Source organism: Dendropsophus ebraccatus, chromosome 6, assembly GCF_027789765.1.
Source record: "Dendropsophus ebraccatus isolate aDenEbr1 chromosome 6, aDenEbr1.pat, whole genome shotgun sequence".
Lineage (NCBI taxonomy): Eukaryota > Metazoa > Chordata > Amphibia > Anura > Hylidae > Dendropsophus > Dendropsophus ebraccatus.
In genome coordinates, this window is record NC_091459.1 from 16,148,370 (window position 1) to 16,170,097 (window position 21,728).

General features: G+C 44.2%; 2 protein-coding genes across 4 annotated transcripts in view; one reads left to right on the forward strand and one right to left on the reverse strand.

Annotated features, from left to right (window-relative positions):
* The first annotated feature begins 40 nt into the window (after nt 1–40).
* On the forward strand, nt 41–10,305 carry ALG3 (ALG3 alpha-1,3- mannosyltransferase). The gene is made up of 9 exons (XM_069974550.1): nt 41–364; nt 2,855–2,954; nt 4,113–4,260; nt 5,128–5,288; nt 7,086–7,206; nt 7,996–8,201; nt 8,280–8,356; nt 9,713–9,857; nt 9,938–10,305. The coding sequence occupies exons 1-9, from the start codon at nt 172–174 to the stop codon at nt 10,122–10,124; spliced, it is 1,338 nt and encodes a 445-aa protein (XP_069830651.1). The 5' UTR covers nt 41–171; the 3' UTR covers nt 10,125–10,305.
* A 444-nt stretch (nt 10,306–10,749) lies between these two features.
* The window catches only part of VWA5B2 (von Willebrand factor A domain containing 5B2), a 41,754-nt gene continuing 30,775 nt past the window's right edge, over nt 10,750–21,728 (reverse strand). For all 3 annotated transcript variants that reach the window (XM_069974552.1, XM_069974554.1, XM_069974553.1), the window contains exons 15-22: nt 21,519–21,714; nt 19,931–20,272; nt 19,158–19,292; nt 18,966–19,064; nt 14,872–14,946; nt 13,756–13,810; nt 13,535–13,655; nt 10,750–11,536 (exon numbers count right to left, since the gene is read on the reverse strand). In XM_069974552.1, coding sequence (XP_069830653.1) covers nt 10,928–11,536; nt 13,535–13,655; nt 13,756–13,810; nt 14,872–14,946; nt 18,966–19,064; nt 19,158–19,292; nt 19,931–20,272; nt 21,519–21,714 — 1,632 coding nt within the window. In that variant the 3' untranslated portion in view covers nt 10,750–10,927. The remainder of the gene's footprint in view (nt 11,537–13,534; nt 13,656–13,755; nt 13,811–14,871; nt 14,947–18,965; nt 19,065–19,157; nt 19,293–19,930; nt 20,273–21,518; nt 21,715–21,728) is intronic.

Here is a 21,728-nt window from a genome sequence, read left to right on the forward strand (position 1 = left end):
TGGATCAGCCTATCAGCAGCGCTGCTCCCCGCCCCCTACTACATCCACGTGTCCTCCGCTCACGTCACTCTCCCGTATGTTACCCTTCTCCGGGCCGCACCGACTCTCCTCGGCCTCTTACCGCCGCTTCCTGTTTCCGGGCGGCCCGGTGCGGCTCTCACATCTCGGCTGATGGCTCAGTCTGCGGCGGGCAGGAGGAGGGGGGCTCCGGCCGGGGGGCGCTCCGGTATCCTGCAGACTCTGCGCCGGGGATGGGAGAACAAGCTGCAGCTGCTGACCGACCCCCGGTACACCGCGCTGCTGGGAGTGTGCCTGTGCCTGGCCGAGCTGGGGGTCTCACACTGGGTCATCCAGAGAGTGCCATGTGAGTGCCCGGGGGGAATAGAGTGCCATGTGAGTGCCCGGGGGGAATAGAGTGCCATGTGAGTGCTGGGGGGAATAGAGTGCCATGTGAGTGCTGGGGGGAATAGAGTGCCATGTGAGTGCTGGGGGGAATAGAGTGCCATGTGAGTGCTGGGGGGAATAGAGTGCCATGTGAGTGCTGGGGGGAATAGAGTGCCATGTGAGTGCTGGGGGGAATAGAGTGCCATGTGAGTGCTGGGGGGAATAGAGTGCCATGTGAGTGCTGGGGGGAATAGAGTGCCATGTGAGTGCTGGGGGGAATAGAGTGCCATGTGAGTGCTGGGGGGAATAGAGTGCCATGTGAGTGCTGGGGGGAATAGAGTGCCATGTGAGTGCTGGGGGGAATAGAGTGCCATGTGAGTGCCGGGGGGAATAGAGTGCCATGTGAGTGCCGGGGGGAATAGAGTGCCATGTGAGTGCCGGGGGGAATAGAGTGCCATGTGAGTGCCGGGGGGAATAGAGTGCCCGGGGGGAATAGAGTGCCATGTGAGTGCTGGGGGGGAATAGAGTGCCATGTGAGTGCTGGGGGGAATAGAGTGCCATGTGAGTGCTGGGGGGAATAGAGTGCCATGTGAGTGCTGGGGGGAATAGAGTGCCATGTGAGTGCTGGGGGGAATAGAGTGCCATGTGAGTGCTGGGGGGAATAGAGCGCCATGTGAGTGCTGGGGGGAATAGAGCGCCATGTGAGTGCTGGGGGGAATAGAGTGCCATGTGAGTGCCGGGGGGAATAGAGTGCCATGTGAGTGCTGGGGGGAATAGAGTGCCCGGGGGGAATAGAGTGCCATGTGAGTGCTGGGGGGAATAGAGTGCCCGGGGGGAATAGAGTGCCATGTGAGTGCCCGGGGGGAATAGAGTGCCATGTGAGTGCCCGGGGGGAATAGAGTGCCATGTGAGTGCCGGGGGGAATAGAGTGCCATGTGAGTGCCGGGGGGAATAGAGTGCCATGTGAGTGCTGGGGGGAATAGAGTGCCCGGGGGGAATAGAGTGCAATGTGAGTGCCCGGGGGGAATAGAGTGCAATGTGAGTGCCGGGGGGAATAGAGTGCCATGTGAGTGCCGGGGGGAATAGAGTGCCATGTGAGTGCCGGGGGGAATAGAGTGCCATGTGAGTGCTGGGGGGAATAGAGTGCCCGGGGGGAATAGAGTGCAATGTGAGTGCCCGGGGGGAATAGAGTGCAATGTGAGTGCCCGGGGGGAATAGAGTGCCATGTGAGTGCTGGGGGGAATAGAGTGCCATGTGAGTGCCCGGGGGGAATAGAGTGCCATGTGAGTGCCCGGGGGGAATAGAGTGCCATGTGAGTGCCCGGGGGGAATAGAGTGCCATGTGAGTGCCCGGGGGGGAATAGAGTGCCGTGTGAGTGCCCGGGGGGGAATAGAGTGCCGTGTGAGTGCCCGGGGGGAATAGAGTGCCATGTGAGTGCCCGGGGGGAATAGAGTGCCATGTGAGTGCCCGGGGGGAATAGAGTGCCATGTGAGTGCCCGGGGGGGAATAGAGTGCCGTGTGAGTGCCCGGGGGGGAATAGAGTGCCGTGTGAGTGCCCCGGGGGGAATAGAGTGCCGTGTGAGTGCCCCGGGGGGAATAGAGTGCCGTGTGAGTGCCCCGGGGGGAATAGAGTGCCGTGTGAGTGCCCCGGGGGGAATAGAGTGCCGTGTGAGTGCCCCGGGGGGAATAGAGTGCCGTGTGAGTGCCCCGGGGGGAATAGAGTGCCGTGTGAGTGCCCCGGGGGGAATAGAGTGCCGTGTGAGTGCCCCGGGGGGAATAGAGTGCCGTGTGAGTGCCCGGGGGGGAATAGAGTGCCGTGTGAGTGCCCCGGGGGGAATAGAGTGCCGTGTGAGTGCCCCGGGGGGAATAGAGTGCCGTGTGAGTGCCCCGGGGGGAATAGAGTGCCGTGTGAGTGCCCCGGGGGGAATAGAGTGCCGTGTGAGTGCCCCGGGGGGAATAGAGTGCCGTGTGAGTGCCCCGGGGGGAATAGAGTGCCGTGTGAGTGCCCCGGGGGGAATAGAGTGCCGTGTGAGTGCCCCGGGGGGAATAGAGTGCCGTGTGAGTGCCCCGGGGGGAATAGAGTGCCGTGTGAGTGCCCCGGGGGGAATAGAGTGCCGTGTGAGTGCCCCGGGGGGGAGGGTGATAGAGTGCCGTGTGAGTGCCCCGGGGGGGAGGGTGATAGAGTGCCGTGTGAGTGCCCGGGGGGAGGGGGATGATTGAGTGCCCGGGGGGAGGGGGATGATAGAGTGCCGTGTGAGTGCCCGGGGGGAGGGGGATGATAGAGTGCCATGTGAGTGCCCGGGGGGAGGGGGATGATAGAGTGCCATGTGAGTGCCCGGGGGGAGGGGGATAGAGTGCCATGTGAGTGCCTCTGTGTGAAGGGGGGGGTGTAGAGTGCCCTCTGTGTGAGGAGGAGGAGGAGGGGGGTGTAGAGTGCCCCCTGTGTAAGCTGCCTCTCTTTTCTCTGCAGACACTGAGATAGACTGGAAAGCCTACATGGACGAGGTGGAGGGAGTGCTGAATGGGACCTACGACTACACCAAGCTGCAGGGGGACACCGGACCTCTGGTGTGAGTATGGGGGGGGGCACTGGGCCTCTGGTGTGAGTATGGGGGGGGGCACTGGGCCTCTGGTGTGAGTACATGGTGGGGAGGAACAGACACAGGGCCTCTGGTGTAAGTACAGGTGGTCCTCGGGTTACAACGGTCTCGAGTTACATCGTTTCGTGGTTACAACGCTTTATTCAACGCCTTATTCCGACTTACACGGTATCGACGTAACTCGAATACATGCAGCGGCAGAAGAGTACAGTACGATACTATACTGGTACAGTACTCAGTTATGCGGTTCTAGACTGAGGATATTGATAATTATGTAGGGTACTATGTTAGGATAGGCTAAGTGTTTACAGGACAGTACTGTTGTTATGGTACAGTACTGTATGAACATATGATCCGACTTACATCGAAATTCGGTTTACAACGCTGCGTAAGAACAGATCACTGACGTAAGTCGAGGACTACCTGTACATGGTGGGGAGGAACAGACACAGGGCCTCTGGTGTAAGTACATGGTGGGGAGGAACAGACACAGGGCCTCTGGTGTAAGTCAAAGGTTAAGGGAAGGGGGGAGGGTTGCTGGACACCAGGCCTCTGTTGGCAGTACACCCCCGGTGTGACTGATCAAGAGGGACCCCCCCCCCCCCCCTCGAGAACGGCGCCCCAACTTGTCCATTTGTCCATTCATCTGACAAAGATAAGTGAGCGCTGTATTCCTACAATTAGAGCAGCAACAAGGATGAAGGAGTCGTGTCCCATTAGCAGGGCCGTTGGGGGGTCGCATTGGTCAGACTGTCCGTGATCTGACACCTTCTGACACGAAGTTGTTTTCAATCAGATTACCCCTTTAAGGACACAGCAGCCTCTGCTTCCAGAAGAGTGTCCCATACCAAGAAGGAAAAAAATCCATGTTATTAGGTTATATTATATATTTCTCTTCACTCTGTATGCCTCATTAACATTTTTGAATAAAGGAATCATTGTTTACTATTTTTGTTTTAAATTATTTTTAGTGGTGTATGCCAATATTGTTAGGATATATATGTTGTTTTGGAGCTACACCAAGTGCATTATTGTTAGAAGGTGGTCAATATAGGATTTATAATATTTTATATTTCTCAGTTGAGTGTCTGAGTTGTTTTGGCGTCTTTTTTTTTCTTTTTTGATCAGGTATCCCGCTGGCTTCGTATACATTTTTAGTGCATTCTACTACCTGACTGAGCATGGGACCAACATCAGGGTGGCTCAGTATATCTTTGCTGCGCTCTATCTGCTGACGCTGTTCCTTGTGTTCCGCATCTACGTTGTCACTAAAAAGGTGAGTAACCAGCACATTGTGTGCTGTGTATATGTAGACATTGTAATACACACACACACACACATGTGCTATATACAGGTCTCTACCATACTATAGCTCTCTTGTCCTCATCTCTCCTCCTCCATGTCACTCATCATATCCCTAAAGAACACATGAGAATGGTGGCCGGGGAACCTTCTGCTGTTGTAGGAAGCTGGATGACGTGTGCCTGTCGCATCCAGCTTCACCTCTGCCTGGCACTGATCTTTCGGAGAGGACTGTGCAGCCAGGACTCACTGCACCGTTCTTTCAGCCCTTTTCCCAATCGGGACAGCTGGATTATCAATCATCCTTACAGCGACTGTTGTGACAATACCCTGGCATGAAACACATGGCACCAGGGCAGGGAGTTTCCATCTGTCCCGATGCTGCTATAAGTGGTTTCCATGGCAGCATTGAGAGCGCGTCCATGGGAAGTGGGGAAACCCCTTTAAAGGGATATTTCAAATAAACTGGTGCCAGAGATTTGTAATTTACTTCTCTTAAAATCTCCAGGTTTCCAGTACTTATCAGCAGCTGTATGTCCTGCAGGAAGTGGTGTATTCTTTCCAGTCTTGCTCTCTGCTGCCACCTCTGTCAGGAACTGTTCGGAGCAGTAGAAAACCTCTCCAGCTCTCCTGCCTGGAAAGAATACACCACTTCTTGCAAGACAATACAGCAGCTGATAAATACTGGAAGACTGGAGATTTCTTAAATAAAGTAAATTACAAATCTCTGGCACTTTCTGCAACCAGTTAATTTGAAAGAAAAAAACATTTTTTAAACGACCCCTTTAAGCTAGAATAGTTGGGGAAATTAACCGTGCTTTGTGCTCTCTTCAATCCTTAGGTCCCGCCCTATGTGTTCTTCTTCATGTGTTGTGCTTCGTATCGGGTGCACTCCATCTTCCTCCTTCGACTATTCAATGATCCAGTGGCTATGGTCATCTTATTCTTTGCCATCAACTTGATATTACAGGACCGCTGGAGCTGGGGCTGCTTTTTCTTCAGGTAATTATGGGAAATATTTTTTTTATTGCCTTAAAGGGGTTATCCAGGTAACAAAAACAAAATTCTAATCAATCCTCCTTCCCAATACCACCCTATGTTTAATATACATATATAATATATATTGCGCCCTTTCCTTTTTTTTTTCTCGTTCTTTTCTGCTCTAGACATGTAAAAACCTCTACTCTGGGTCCACTCTGACCACGCTCAGAGCTCCCTCTTCTTCCCTACCTCTGTAGTCACAGGACATGTAATCTCCTTTATGTGGGTCAGATTAGCTGTCCATTGACTTGGTAACCTGACCCCCAGGAGACATTATGTGCATCATCTCCATGCACCTGTGCTGCTTCCATAGACTTTCATGTGTCCCTGAGCCTAGGTTTCTGTAATATGAAAAGTTATAGTTCTAAGTCTGCTTGCTGTCAGTGAATGCAGTCATATGCACCTGACTTTGTGTCACAGCTCTGTATATTCTAAGTGTTATAGATGTTCTTAGAGTCTGAATGGAACTAGAATGTTTTCATTCACAGTCAGCAAGCAGAGATCTAAACCTCTACTACACCCCCCACCCCCGTTAAACAGATGCCCGTTATGTAGCACATAGCTACACCATGCGCGCGTCAGCTCTGCTACATCATCAGCTAGTGTGGAATACATATTGCGGTGATGTGATGCAAAATCAGTGAAAAAACAGTCCTGTGTTCACTGTGCAATAGTAATGACAGCAGTGGGCAGGAAAGAAAGCTAAGGGAGAGAGTACGTAAACAGACCAATCAGGGAGATGCGTGATGGGAAATGTTGTTTCCTATCTTGGTTATAGATTAACTTTTAAAAAAAAAGTGCACACTGAGGAATCCGGGCAGATCACCCAGTTCTTGCCCGCGCTCATCCCCGTCTGTCCATTCTATGCACAAGCAGATTCTGTCTTTCGCCTGAAGAATGAATGGGTTAATTGTTGAGGCAGACGGCGGAATCTGCCGGTGAGTTAAATAGTCTATGGCACAAGCTGCAGAATCTACGGCAGGTGATCCGCCCGGGTTTTGTAGTAGGCACATACCCTGACTCAGATGTAAAGACAGAAGACTGCCCAAAATACTCAGGGGGGCTTAGTGAGCTAGACCAGCTTGCATTTAATTTTTTTTGCTCTTACGTGGATTTCTGTGAGCTATCTGCAGCTCCACCTGATAGGGACCTGACCGATTCCATTCCAAAGTTTTTACATGTCAAAGCTTTTGTTTGGTTCGTGTCTGAGTGTTTAGACCCCCCATAATCTTCAAAATAACTACTATGCATCATTGAAAGGGTTAACAATGGAAAACGCTATAGAAATCTGACAGAAAATGTGGAATCCGCGGCGGTTCTGTCGGGATCCTGTATTGTGCAAATACCAGAAGTGGACTCAAAGGGGATGTAAAATAGGGAGGACTTGTACTGATCCTGTTATATCCTCTTCTGGTTTGGCACAATGTGTGACTCCAGCCTTGGGGCGCTAGATAAAACACACATTTTGTAGTTCTTCTATTCTTTATATTTCTTGTTTGTACTGGCTTCAGTATGCTTCTCAGTGCTTCTCCGCTATTGGTTACATGTCTTCAGTAGAGATGAGCGCCTATGGCTGTATCAATGTTCTCCAGGACTTTCTTGGGCTGCATCCAACTTCTTCAGCCACCGGTATTCATATACCGCACGATCAGACTTGAGCATGCTTGAGTTGCGCTCTTCTCTAGTTTTAAGGTAATTGGGGTTTTATGTAAATACAATCCTTCTTATAGTTTTTGTTTCTATTCAATGTTCCTACAGTTTGGCCGTATCTGTCAAAATGAACATTCTGCTATTGGCTCCTGGACTTCTGTATCTTCTTTTGTGCCGGTTTGGACTTCTGCGCACTATACCTAAGCTATGTATCTGTGCCCTGCTTCAGGTGAGTTGGTGCCTTCTGACCTGGTGCCGGCACTTAAACTTTACAGATGTAAAGTGACTGTCCAACTACTAACTTTTTTGGTTCTATTAGAAAATGTGATTTTTTATTTTTTATTTTTTTTTTTAACATTAAATTATCGCAAACGAGCCACCACTTAATTCATGACCTATGGAGCTGCCAGGGAGAGCAGAGTACAATGCTACAATACATTGCTACTAAAGCTGAGCAAACCAGGACAAGGCTCTGGTCCATCAGCATTTGAATCTCACTCTCTTCCTGTTCTGTGGGGAAAGTGCAGACAGCTCGAGTCCTGCCTAGAAAACAGGGATACAGCCTAGGTCGTAGACCTGTTCGTTCATCTCTAATTGCTACCTTCAGCTTCTTGGATTTTCTTTGATTTCTATAAGAAGTGAGAGTGTTTATTAGGGGACTGTCTTTAAAAAATAAAATAAAAAAATCAGAAATGTAGTAATAAATAATAACCAGTAGAGATGAGCGAACGGGGTTCGAGTCCATCCGAACCCGAACGTTCGGTATTTGATTAGCGGTGGCTGCTGAACTTGGATAAAGCTCTAAGGTTGTCTGGAAAACATGGATACAGCCAATGACTATATCCATGATTTCCACATAGCCTTAGGGCTTTATCCAACTTCAGCAGCCAACACTAATCAAATACCGAACGATCGGGTTCGGATGGACTCGAGCATGCTCCAGGTTCGCTCATCTCTAATAACCAGTTTTATCCTCATAGTTGTACACACCTTACTACTTTTTTTTCATTGTGCACAGGTTATTTTGGCTCTTCCATTTCTGTTGGAAAATCCTGCCGGGTACCTCCTACGATCCTTTGATTTCGGCAGGCAGTTCCTGTTCCAATGGACGGTAAATTGGCGCTTCCTTCCAGAGTATGTGTTTCAGCATCGGGCTTTCCATTTAGCGTTACTCTCAGCTCACCTCGCTGGACTGCTGCTGTTTTGTTTCTACCGATGGCACAGGTACCTGCTATAAGATTTGTGTTGGTGGTGTATTAGATGACTGGTGATTTCATGTTGGTTTGTTTCTGTTTAATACAGGTCTGGGCAGAGCATTCTTACACTCTTGAAAGACCCAGCACATAGGAAACCCCAGTCGCACAGACTTTCGGCAAACAGTATCCTTACCAAAAATAAAGCAGATGTTTGTAATTGCTTTGAAGGGTTGTATTGGTTTTCTCTCCTCATCTTCACGACGGCACCACACAAGTTAACTTGTTCCTTAGGGACAGGAAAAATGCAAAGATGAGAGGTTGAAAGCCCCTCTCCTTCCCACTATCACCAGTGCTTTTCCTGTCCCTTTAGGGAAGACACAAGAGCATGGCTTCACCTCCTACCCCGTATTTTCACCTGGGTCGAGGTTTTTAAATTGATGGTCTTTTTAAAGGATAGGCCATCAATGTCTGATCACCTATACACAGTGAACAGTGCCCGAAGCCCTGCACCATCTAGTGATTGCGTAGAGAAGTGTCGTTTAGCTCCCGTTGCCACCACTATACTTAGATCAGGTTTGTGAATCTCAGGCCCTCCAGCTGTTACAAAACTACAATTCCCATCATGCCTGGATAGCAAAAGCTGTTGGCCGTCCGGCTGTTGCAAAACTACAGTTCCCAAACATTAAGCTTTGGATGCCCAGATATGGTGGAAACTGTAGTTTTGTTACAGCTGGAGTCCTGAGGTTTGCCATCACTGGCCTAGTCTATCAATGTTATAAACTGGGACTACTCCTTCTATGCCTGTTAAGATTCAAAACCAAATCCTATAGCTAAAGCAGTGGTGACTTATTGCAAGAAAATAGTTTATTATTCAGCTGCAATGTATCATGCCTGTCGGCCCGAACAGCTTCTGTAACCAGGACATCTAGTTGCCAAAAACGCACATACCCCAAATGTGCACTTGGACTGAGAAACTACGACCGTAAGCCAGACATATAAAACAATAGTCCTTTAGTGAATGCAATGCGTTTCAGCTCTACATTCGCATACAGCGAGCAGGAAAAGACTGGAATCGATGGGTTAAGTAATAACTGTTTGGGTAAGGGCTGGATGTCTGTGCAGTCCTTGCTATTATCGTGTCGTGTAATAGCCCCAGTAAGCGACCGCTGATCTGGCAGATCGGTTCTTGTTTACAGTTTTGATCCCTTATACCCTAAATTGGATTTGTGTACCGAAATACTCCCCCCTCAGTTCTTTTATATTTCACATCTTCCATGGCGTTGGACATATTATGGATGCTTTCTTTTTCATAATAAGTTTATTATAATATGCAATGATTACAGAAACAAAGTATTGGTTATGTTCTAGGTGAAACCTCTCACGATACTGAGGATCTTTAAAGCACTTAATTAGTTTGTAGAAAAAGGATGAAGTAGAATTCTAATTTCGCTAAACTTTAAGAATTTTTTTCAGAATCTTTCAGGTCAATTGAAATTTAAAATTTTCTACTAAAACTTGCACCAACCTTGACTCTATCAGAGATCATTTTTGTCTTGTTCTCCAGTAACTTCCTGGGCGTTGCGTTCAGCCGCTCTCTACATTATCAGTTCTACGTCTGGTACTTTCACACACTGCCGTATCTGTTGTGGTGCACGGATACCAGCGTCCTGCCAGGACTTGTCAAGTATGAATTCGGGACACAGTTCAGTAGTGAGTGTTGTTACTTGTGACTCTGATTAAGTGTCCTTTTTTTTTCCTTTTCAGAATTCTTATATTGGGGCTCATTGAGTTGTCCTGGAACACCTTCCCCTCCACTGCTGTGAGCTCCGGTGCCCTCCATTTGTGTCACATCGCCATTCTACTTCACCTATGGTTTGGAGTTCTGCCAGATGAGAAGTCTCCAAAAGACAATGCAGCAACCTCCAAGGCTTCTCTTAAGAAGAAGGACTGATTCCTGTCTGTCCATCCAAAAGCGACATCCAATCTTGATATTGACAGCTGAGGATGCTATAAGTTCAAAAAGAACACTGTGACTTAGGTGTGTTGCATTTTTCTCTGAAATTGGAAGGGGAAAGAGAAACCTCTTTTTATGCTATATATATTTTTTTTAACTAATAAAAGTGGAAAACCTATATCATTTCTTTTTACTCAGTGTCTTACTATAAAAAGGGAAGAAACACTGAACTGCATTCGAGTATGACGCACCCTATATGTCCGCGTCATCAGTGTAAGGCAGTAAAAAAGCTTTGGTCATTGCCTTGAGCTTTAAAGGGGTACTCCGGCAAAAATGTATTCTTTCAAATCGACTGGTTTCACAAAATTATATAGATATGTAATTTACTTCTATTTAAAAATATCAACTTTTCCAGTACTTATCAGCTGCTGTATGTCCCACAGGAAGTGTATTATTTGGAGTGCTCTCTGCTGCCACCTCTGTCCATGTCAGGAACTGTCCAGAGCAGGAGAGGTTTTCTATGGAGAGTTGCTACTGCTCTGGACAGTTCCTGATGTGGACAGAGGTGGCAGCAGAGAGCACTCCAAAGAATACACTTCCTGCAGGACATACAGCAGCTGATAAGTACTGGAAAAGTTGATATTTTTAAATAGAAGTAAGTCAGACTGGAGAGAATACAGCAGTTGATAAGTACTGGATTTTTTAATAGAAATTACAAATCTATATAAAACTTTCTGAAACCAGTTTGAAAGGAAAATATTTTTGCCAGAGTACCCCTTAAAGATACCAAGATGGTCACTTTAAACATCACCTGGCTTATAGCAAAGTATGTTTAAGTTTAGATTTTCATCCCAGTGACGAAGTAGTAAGAAAAGCTGTCGAGCAGCCCCTTTCAAAGCCAGCAACTGTAAACCATCAGGAAGTGTCTGTGCCCGTAGCCAACCCTCGGCCTTTGCCGCTAGTAGCTCCCATTCAGTGAAGAAGCCAGCACAACGATGTTCAAGCCATGCCAGTGCCACGGCTGTAGCCCAAGAACTTCCCTCAATGTCTGTATCCAATTCATTGCCAGCCTCTGACGGACATGGGGAAGTGTCACATGGATCAGTCTCTGACCCCCGTCCGCTGTCGGCTTGATGGCACAGAGCTTCGGGGCAGGATGTGGCATAGAGAGGCAGGGGAGAAGCATCCTTTGACACTGGAACCTGCGGCTGGGATCCTCCTTTGCACGTTTGTGCTCCTCCTCTGATAAAATCCCCATGTTCTAAGGGACAAGGCTCAGACACGGGACTGAGGCTTCCCTGATGACAGGAAAAGGGGGAAGCACGGAGTAAACGCTGAAGAGAGATCTGCACAACGCTGGAAAAGCAGCTGTTTAGATTGAAGAATCCCTCCGGGGACTGTAAGCTAATCTAAGGAAGACAAATGATAACTGTGTCAATAGCAGAAGAAATGAACTAAGCTTCAGATTAAAGGGGTTCTCTGCTTGGACAATCTGTGTGTTAAGAGTCCCCTGATAATACACATAGGCAGGCTTTCACACAGTGTTTTTGGCTTTCTTTTTTTTATTCAGTTTTTACAGCTTAAGGCTGCGTTCACACTACGTATATTTCAGTCAGTATTGCAACCAAAACCAGGAGTGGATTAAAAACACAGAAAGGATCTGTTCACACACTGTTGAAATTGAGTGGATGGCCGCCATATAACAGTAAATAACGGCTATTATTTCATATTACTTCATATAACGGCCGTTGTTTTAAAATAACAGCAAAAATTTGCCATTAAATTACAGCCATCCACTCAATTACAACATTCTGTGAACATAGCCTTTCTATGTGACAGTGACACTTTAAGCCAGAAGTGGATTTATACTATGTCCTGCTGCATCTACTTTTGGATTTGGCTATATGCTATGCTGGAAACCAGTGCACCAGTCTTATAAAATGGCCCTTAATTGTGAAAACATCAATTTGACTCTAACAATTCAGCATGGTTGTATCTGTGGATACCCACACTTCCCGTCAGATCAGTGTACTTCATAACATACCTTTTAAAGAGGTTGTAGTATGAAAAAAGTTGGTAAATTCATATGTGTAAAGAGTACACATTTGCTGTTTTTAGTTAAGTATTGTACAATACATCCTTGTACTATTTTTCTCCCCCATGGATCTAATCACTTCCTGGTTTCCTCTCTGAACTGTGATCCTGCTGTTGCCATGCAACAGAGTTCACACTTTCGCATAAACCCCCCCTTGTTCGCAGTTGAACTGAGCATGCCTGGCCTACCTTAGTGGGTTGTGACCAAGGGCAGCAGATCATCATAATACAGGCACATGGGGGATAAGTAAGGGTGTCTTTACACAGAGAGATAAATCTGACAGATCTTTAAAGCCAAAGCCAGGAATAGAATATAAACAGAACAGGTCATAAAGGAAGGACTGAGATTTCTCCTCTTTTCAAATCCATTCCTGGATTTGGCTTAAAAAAATCTGTTCGATAAATCTGAAGGCACCCGAAGTTTATAGCTCATAAATAGTACAACAGTAGTAAATTGTAAAACAGTTTCCAAAATGCTTGTACATTTAAAAAAAAAAAAAAGTTTACTTTCACAATGCATCAAGTTTCGATCTATTTTTCTCTATGGCACAACCCCTTTAACCGCACTCTTCTCTTCTACTCATTCTAATGATTGGTGGGGGAGCTAAACACTGGTAAAAACTATATGACAAGTTTTTTCCTAGGGCCCTATTAGAGGGAGCGATAACCGACCGAATAAGGCTGATTATCGCTCCATGTAATAGAGAAAACGATCAGCCAATGACAACAATCATCGGCTGATCATGTCTTTAGGTCCGACACCTAAATCTTTTGCAAACCGTGCATCGCTACGTGTAATAGTGATGCACGGCCGACGGCTAATTGAATAAACTTATACGGTACCTCTCCACGCTCCTGGTCTTTTCCTGCCCTCTGCTTGCTTCCCTGTGCTGCAGCTTCAGAGCAGTCTCTGAGATAACAGGCCGCGGCGGTCCCTGACAGTGTTTGGCACTCCGAAGCTGCAGCCATGGTGCCGGGGAGAGATCAGGAGTAGACCCGGAGCGTAGATGGCTAATGTATACCAGTTTAGGGCAAGGGCTGCACAGACATCGCTAACGAAATATATATAAAGCCCTTGCTTAACGATCATCGAGCTGTGTAAGAAAAAAAAACTGGATTGCTTCTTTAAGGGAAGGAGCAATAATCTACTCTTAGGAGTACAGGTAGCAGTGGCTTATTCCATCAGGAACAAAGGATTGAGCATGTGAAGATCCTTGATCTATCACCCACAATCCTGTAGACATAAAATCGACCAGATTTGCACAGCTTTTATAGACTGTATACCAGCACTTCTAGAATTAGGCATTGCTTACCAGTGGTAGATAGTCCTGTACCACAAGTTCACATTTTGGTTCTTTATCTCCAGTTAAACACGGCTTCAAGGGGTATAGTTTCCCAGACAAACTGCGGATTTTCTTTTTACCAACACTAACCCTACAGACAGATTGAATCGAGGTTACATTCAGAAAACAAAATCAAAGAGAAGTCATGTTTGGATGGTCCATAAATACATAGAATAGAGTCTCTAACTTACTTTGAGCTTATGGAGGTATCTGAGGGTTTTTGTGATGTAATCAGGTTAATTGGTCCTAAAATATAGAACTTCAGTTAGAAAGCCTGTTTGTTGCTGGAAATTAAAAAGAAAAAAAGAAAGTATATATATCCAGCTATACACAGCCAGTTCAAGAGTAAATCACACACTTCAAGAATTTATTTGTCACAGACATTTCTGCAGATGAACAATCCATTTCAAGCCTGCATGTACCATTTTTGCAATAACAGATGGAAAAAAAAAACAGGTTGCAAAAACAGCCATATTCTAACTTTTCTTGGTCATAAGAAAAATACCCATTGTTTTAGGGTGGGTTGACATATAAAGGAATTACAGCGGATTTCTGTATGGCATTTGCATATTCGTAGCAGAATGAAAATTCCGCTGTAATCCAATTCAATCTGACAGTACGGGAATCACAGCAGATTTTGCTGCGAACCAGCAGTGTAAAATCTGCTGCAATTCTGTTATGTGTGAACCCTCCCCAAATCAAGTTTTTAGGTTTAACATATGTTAAAAATGTTTGTTGTTTTTTTCTAACTTTCCATTATACCATTCATGTTGTAAAATAATCCTTAAGGGTACAAACCCACTTGACGTATTTGCTGCGTGAATCAGTCTTAAAAATAAGCAGGCAAAACGCAGGATGGCTTTATACGATTGTTCAGCGTTAAAATACGCAATTGCGTATTTTTGAAGCATGAAGCTTGTTGTTAGCAAAGCATCAGTTAACAACCTGTGCGAAAAACGCATGTAGCTTCACGCTTCAAAAATACGCGATTGCGTATTTTAACACAGAACAATTGTATAAAGCCAACCTGCGTTTTGCCTGCTTATTTTTAAGACTGATTCACGCAGCAAATACGTCAAGTGGGTTTGTACCCTAAGGGTAGCTTCACACATACCGGATCCACAGCAGACTTGCTTTGAATCTGCAACTTCAAATTTGCACCATTAAATGCTGCAGATCCTGTACGTGTGAACACACCCTAAACAGACATGTGAAAATAGTGATATATTTAGTGAATAGGATATATATGTATATTCTCATCACTATACTAACATTTACATGCAATGTTTATTCCACTCTAAACCTACCCTCCTGTCCTCCCATTTTCTCCAAGCAGTTTTCAGAGAATAATCTCGGTAGGGCTGTGGGAACTGGAGATCTAGCTGTTACACAGGAAAGATGTATAGGGTTTATAAGCTGCATTCTCAAGAAAAAATTTGCCACATTTTAACATCATGAAGTAGAGTGGGGAGTTTATTTATTTTAAATAACATACACATGTATTAATACATATTATTTATTTTTTTATATATAAAATGCTTCTCTAAATATCCTCATTCCATCACTAGAGAGAACTAGTATATGTATCAGGCTGCTCCACACTGATGAGGGGCAACACCCCGAAACAGCTGTATGTGGATGGATACCTAGCCTTGGTTTATCCCTTGTCATTACATTGACTTATAGGGCCACTTAATATGGTGGTTTTGGTGGTTTCCTTACAGGAGCCGCCCCTTGGCTGGGTCCTTCCCGGAGGGATATATATATATTTTTTTTACTTTATTTATTCATTTATTAAACCTTTACAAACTCTTAAAAAAAAAAAACATCAGATAAAGTTCATCAATCTTGCATTTTACATGAAACATTTACAAAATATCATTTTCTAATATATATAAAAAGCCCTCCCTACCAACCTCCCACCCTTTACTTCGCCTGACGGGGAAAGAATAAAAAAAAAATCAAAAAAAAAATCAACCTATGCCATTGATCAATAGAATTTCTCATATATTGTCATAAGTCTTTCCCAACAAACCACTGATGGGGGTACTGGGGAAATCCAGCTCTTAACCAGGGCTAATTTCACATAAAACAGCATCCTAAGTATACTCGTTATTTTACCCTTAGGCATCTTTAATCCAGAAGTGTCGCCCAATAACGCAACCTGGGGGGTTCTTGGTATATCTACTGCCAGCCTTACTTTAATTGTATCGAACACATAATTCTACAATTCTGCTATTTTTTTACAACTCCAAAGTAAGTGTATATACCCCGTGCCATCTAGTCCACATCTGGGACATCTATCATGCGACCATTTTTTAATTTTACACAAGAAGACAGGCGTATAATAAATTTGGTGTACAATATTAAATTGGATAATCCGATGGTGAGCTGCAGATGAAACCCTCCTTATATTTTTATATATGACCGACCAATTCAGAGACGGTTCTCCTATCAAATCGGCTTCCCACTTCCTCTGACTTTTAAACACATAACCCCTCTGACTCTTAGGGTATAAACCCACACACCGTATATGCAGCAGATATGCAACAAATACGCAGCAGATTTGTTGGTACAGATTTGATGCTGTGTTCAGTTATTTAGATCTAATCTGCTGCGATTTTGCTGCGAGTTTGCTGCGAGTTTGCTGCGTATCGCAGCAGTAAATATGCTGCATATACGGTGTGTGGGTTTATACCCTTAATGTAGTTATATACGAATGCTATAGATTTTTTCTTAATTAGCTGTCCCCTTAAACTACTTATCAGTTGATCCGAACTGAACAGCTGAACTTGCCCAGTCTTTATCAATGGGTTTAACGCATAGCTTAATTTCGCATACTCAAACCATGCTTTCTCTGGAACATTGTATTCCGCTTTCAATGTCTGCCAATCTTTCATTCCTCCCACCCCCATTACTTCTCCAATAACCATAATTCCTGCATCCTGTAAATATTTTAGGGTCCCTTATTCATATACGGGGTATAAATTAAAGTTGTACCACAATGGGGCGAAATCGTAGAGTCCCTTCACTCCCAAAATCCTCTTCACTTCCTTCCATGTCCTAATAATAGCTCTTACCATGACTCCATTTTTACCTGCCCCCCTTTCCAACCCCCCCTGTTCCAATTTCTGGCAGATATCAAGGGATCCAGAAGCCCCTCCCTCCTGTACACAATCCAAAAATTTTTTACAACCTCTCCAGGTAAACCAGTATATCTGTGAAGCTAGATGGTACAACCTCACATCCGGCAACCCCAACCCTCCTTTATCACTGGATACACATAAATTATCTAACCTTAAACGGACTCTTTTTCGCCCCCATATCAGAGAATTAAAAATTGCCGTTATCTTCCTAAAATATTTATCTTTAATATATACGGGGGACACTCCAAAAAGAAATAAAATTTTGGAAGACAAATAGACTTGATTAGCACTATCCCATCTGTTCTAGAAATAGGGAGTTTCTGCCATACTGACGCTTTTTTCTCCAACTCTGCAATTATAATACTGGTGTTTAACTTATCAAAGTCTTCTAATCTTCTTGACACCTTGACTCCCAGGTATCTGAAGCTGTCCTCTTGCCCCAATTGTCTCAGGGAGGGAAAGTTAAATGAAACTTCCGGATTAAGCGGCATCAGAACTGATTTTGTCCAGTTAATAGCCAACCCGGAAAATCTTCCAACCCCATCTATAATTTCCATTACCCTAGGTACCCCTATTTCTGGTTTTTTTATGTACAGTAACAGATCGTCAGCATAGAGTGACACTCTATCCCCCTCGCCCCCCGCCCGGAGGGATATCTAGCTAGTTCTGTGTTTCGAGATTCTTCGATAAGGCTCCACGGGCTCTTCTTTTGCATGTTCATGTTTCCCAGGGGTCAATGCACCTAGGATTTCACTGCATTGAGCGCTTTCACTAGCAGCCGGCAGTATTATCATTTGTCCCATAGTATAGAACACCTGAAGAATCCACTATAATTGCGCAAAATACAATAGAACTACTGCACACCATACCACCATATAGATCATGGGTCTCCAAACTGCGTCCCTCCAGCTGTTGCGAAACTACAACTCCCATCATGTCTGGACAGCTAAAGCTTTGGATTTGGCTGTCCAGGCATGATGGGAAATGTAGTTTTGCAACAGCTGGAGGGCCACAGTTTGGAGACCCATGATATAGATAGTATAAAAACAGCCTATGCCAAGTCTGATGTGACCCAACATAGGTAATATTGGAATACCTAAAATACCAGAAATGTCAATTGGCATACCGAGAACCAGGTGTATGCCTGCGTCAGGGTACTACATCTCAGCGCACAGGTGTGTCTGTGTAAACACATAATTATTTAATTCTCAATCTCTTTATTGGGAGCGGTTGTAACCTGGCATAAATACTACACAAGGAGCAAGCACATCTAGAAACAGTTGCTCAGCCAAACAGCTCATTTTCAATTGACGGAGTGTTGTTTTTGCTGGTCCAGTTATAATTTGTATTGGCACCCTTCATTCCTAATGTCCATATATTCGCGACAGATCAGGGTGGTTTGGTGATCTCACAGCTGGGAGACACCACTTAGCAATGGGTTTCCTTCCCAAAAGGGATATCTGGCTATTCCCATGTTTTGAGACTCGTGACTAAGGCTCCACAGACCCCATCTCTTTTGCATATTCTAATTTTTTGGGGCAGAATGTATCAATGGAGACTCCATTGAATTATTTTTGCTGATCTCCTTGAGCTTAGTGATTTTTGTGTTTTAGGCTATGCTCACACACAGTATTTTTCAACCAAAACCAGGAGTGGATTTAAAACCCAGAAAGGTTTTGTTCACACACTGCTGAAATTTAGTCAATAGACGCAATTTAATGGTGATGAATGGCCGTTATTTGTCATTAAATGACGGTCATCCATTAAATTTCAACAGTGCGTGAACATAGTCTTTCTGTGTTTTAAATCCACTCCTGGTTTTGTTCCAAAATACTGAGTAAAAATACTGTGTTGCCACACAGTATTTTTGCTCAGTATTTTGCCTTGCTTTGTGTTTTGGGGAAAAGTCGTGGCACTGATTACTACATGTTCCGTTTTCCAAACCAACATTTCCTGGACAAAAAAAAAAATTATATATATATTTATTTATTAATATAAAAATAATCCATATGCTAAAACCTCTCTCTACTGGTGCATCAGCTGTCATCCGGCTTTTCTCCACATTTTCGTAATTTGAAAGTTTTAGCCAGATAAAAAAAACACTAGAGCACATTTTCTGCAACAAAGCTCCATTCAATAGGATGGGGTCAGCCGCAGTACCTTGCACATCCATAAGTGCCGCTGTGCAGGACACAGCAATGCTATAGTGATAGGCCATCTCATTATGAGATTCGATTGCCCTTTTTGTGTTCTACCTGCGTTCTCGAACGTGTCATCCATGGTTTCAGACTGCCTGTTATCTGCCACACTCCAGCTCCCAGAGTTTGAGCTGCCACTCCTTCTACTGCGTAGACCTGGAAGAAGATAACCAGGGACAGGTCACAGATTTGTTATTTCTTATTGCTCATGGGTTTTAGAAAACATTGTACGTCATACCAACGCCTTACCTCTACGCACAATTATGTGGCCTGGAAGTGTATCCTGGGTGTCTGGGTCTACAGGCAAATGGCAAGTAAAAATGGAGACCTGTGAGCAAGATCTGCTAGTCTGTGTAGCTTTCAGTCGGAATCGTCGAGAAGAACCTACAATTAAATTTTGTATAAAGATGATAATAACCACATTAAATGAAATCACCAGTTACATGTTTATTTGCAAGACTTTGGGAATGTGTCAGCTAGATTTTCTTTTACTGATTAGAATCAGATACAAAACTTGTTCTTTTATTCTAATCTGTTTCTATTCACTATTTGCACATTCTTATGGGAGCAGCCATATTGCCTAGGCTGTTCTTAACAGCATTTAGTGACATGCTTTACAGCAAGACTCATGGACATAGACGACACTAGGCAACACTCTGTCCCCTTGAGATGAACGTGAAACATTACTGAGCGCGCTCTGTGACCTATGAAGAGGTCATTACACAGAGAGCTTTTGTTGTCTCCTCTATCTACTGGTGTCACATGACGCTGCAATGCTGTACAGATCACTTTACAGCAGCCTCCTCTAATCACCACAGACACAACAGGAAGTCTCAGATTAGTTTTAGCCACAGTGGTGAGAATGAAAACTGCAAGATTTCAGGATTATTTTAGAATATAGAAAAATGGAAATATTGAAAAAATGTCACCAAAAAATCTTAAAAAATATGTATAACATAAAAACTTTATTTATACAATAAGGTATTTCTGATGACGCTTTCCCTTTAAAAGGAAAGTATTACCGTGTTCAATGTCGCACTCTTTCCAGGCCATATCCTCATTGTCTCTAATCACACAGCGTGCAGCTAACTTGTGCAGGTCATAACACTTTTCATACTCCGCGCAGGTTCCTAAATCCTCTCCAGCACCATTGAGAAGTGGTTCCAGGCTTATTGTTGTTTCCCAGGAGTGGTTGCTGCTGCCAACATAGCCATGGATTACTGCTCGGCACTGCCAACTAGAATCACTACTGACCCCAGATCCCACATGTGAGGCATCTGCAGCTGGAGATGCGGAGAAAAGATACTGTGCATCCACCAGCATATCCCAGTCCAGCTGTGCAGGAGAAGGTAGCTGACCTATTGCTGGATAACACAAAATATAAGCAATGGGAATAAGCAATTTAGACTGTAGAAAACACTGATTGTAGAGCCTGATAATTTATTAAAGAAAAAAAAGTAACAAGTAGTTATGAAGACCAAATAACTAAATGAAAATATTCTATAATATCTATGTATGTGCTCATTATTGGCACAGTGGACTTCTACTATACTTAAGTCGCTGTCGTTATAACTTTCAAAATCTAAATAAGCAGTAGATGCGATGTAAAGCAAGTCTGCAATGTACATTATTTTTTTTTGTTGTTATCATGCTGTAAAAAAAACTATACTTACTTGTATCCAGGTCCAGTCTCCTGAAGGCAGCTATATAACAGCTATACTTACTTGAATCCAATTGAATTCTCCTAAAGGCTGCTATATAACAGCTATACTTACTATATACAGGTCCAGTCTCCTGAAGGCAGCTATATAACAGCTATACTTACTGTATCCAGGTCCAGTCTCCTGAAGGCAGCTATATAACAGCTTTACTTACTGTATCCAGGTCCAGTCTCCTGAAGGCAGCTATAGAACAGCTATACTTACTGTATACAGATCCAGTCTCTGGAGGCAGCTTTTTAGTCTTGTGCTGATAAAAAAGAAAATGGCAGGTGACACTCTCTGCCATTCTTTCTTTTTTTACTTTTGCTTCCATCAATCAAATGACTGCCTTCCCTGCAAGCGCAGATGACCAGAACTGCGTTTAGTCTTTTTTCAACCAGCACTGGACTAAAAAGATTCAGGAGACTGGACTTGGATACAATAAGTATAACTGTTATATAGCAGCCTTGAGGTGAATCGACCTGGATACAAGTAAGTATAACGGTTATATAGCTGCCTTCAGGAGACTTGACCTGGTTACAGTAATTATAGCTGTTATATGGCTGTCTTCAGGAGACTGGACCTGGATACAAGTAAGTATAGCCGTTATATAGCTGCCTTCAGGAGACTGGATCTGGATACAGTGAGTATAGCTTTGTTATAAAACATAACAAAAAAAAAAAAAAAAAAATATATATATATATATATATATATATATATATAAATAAATAAAATAATAATAATAATAATAATAATAATAATAATGAATGTAAATTGCAAAGTTGCTTTATACCACATCTACTGTTGATTTAGATTTTGTAAGTTATAATGACAGGTACCACTTTAAGGCCATCTCCAGACTGACTTCCATTTATCATCTGTCACTAATTTTATCTAAACATTTGCTTACAAGAATCCCATCGGTCTTCTGTGTGCTTTGCATTAGCATCTTCTGGATCCTGCTTCTGTGATACTTTGTCCAAGACATTGCGTAATCGAAGCATATCTAGTTCTCCATGAGGGGATGAGAAACTGCGGCCGGACATGGTAGCTTGAATCAGAGCTTTCCTTCTGACAAGCTCCTCTGTGCTCTGTGTTACAGTAGCCTAACAGTAAAGGG

Coding starts and splice junctions, on each gene's coding strand:
- ALG3 (XM_069974550.1), top strand. CDS start 172: ATGGCTCAGTCTGCGGCGGGCAGGAGGAGGGGGGCTCCGGCCGGGGGG. Junction 365..2,854: donor GGTCATCCAGAGAGTGCCAT/GTGAGTGCCCGG, acceptor TTTTCTCTGCAG/ACACTGAGATAGACTGGAAA. Junction 8,202..8,279: donor TGTTTCTACCGATGGCACAG/GTACCTGCTATA, acceptor TGTTTAATACAG/GTCTGGGCAGAGCATTCTTA.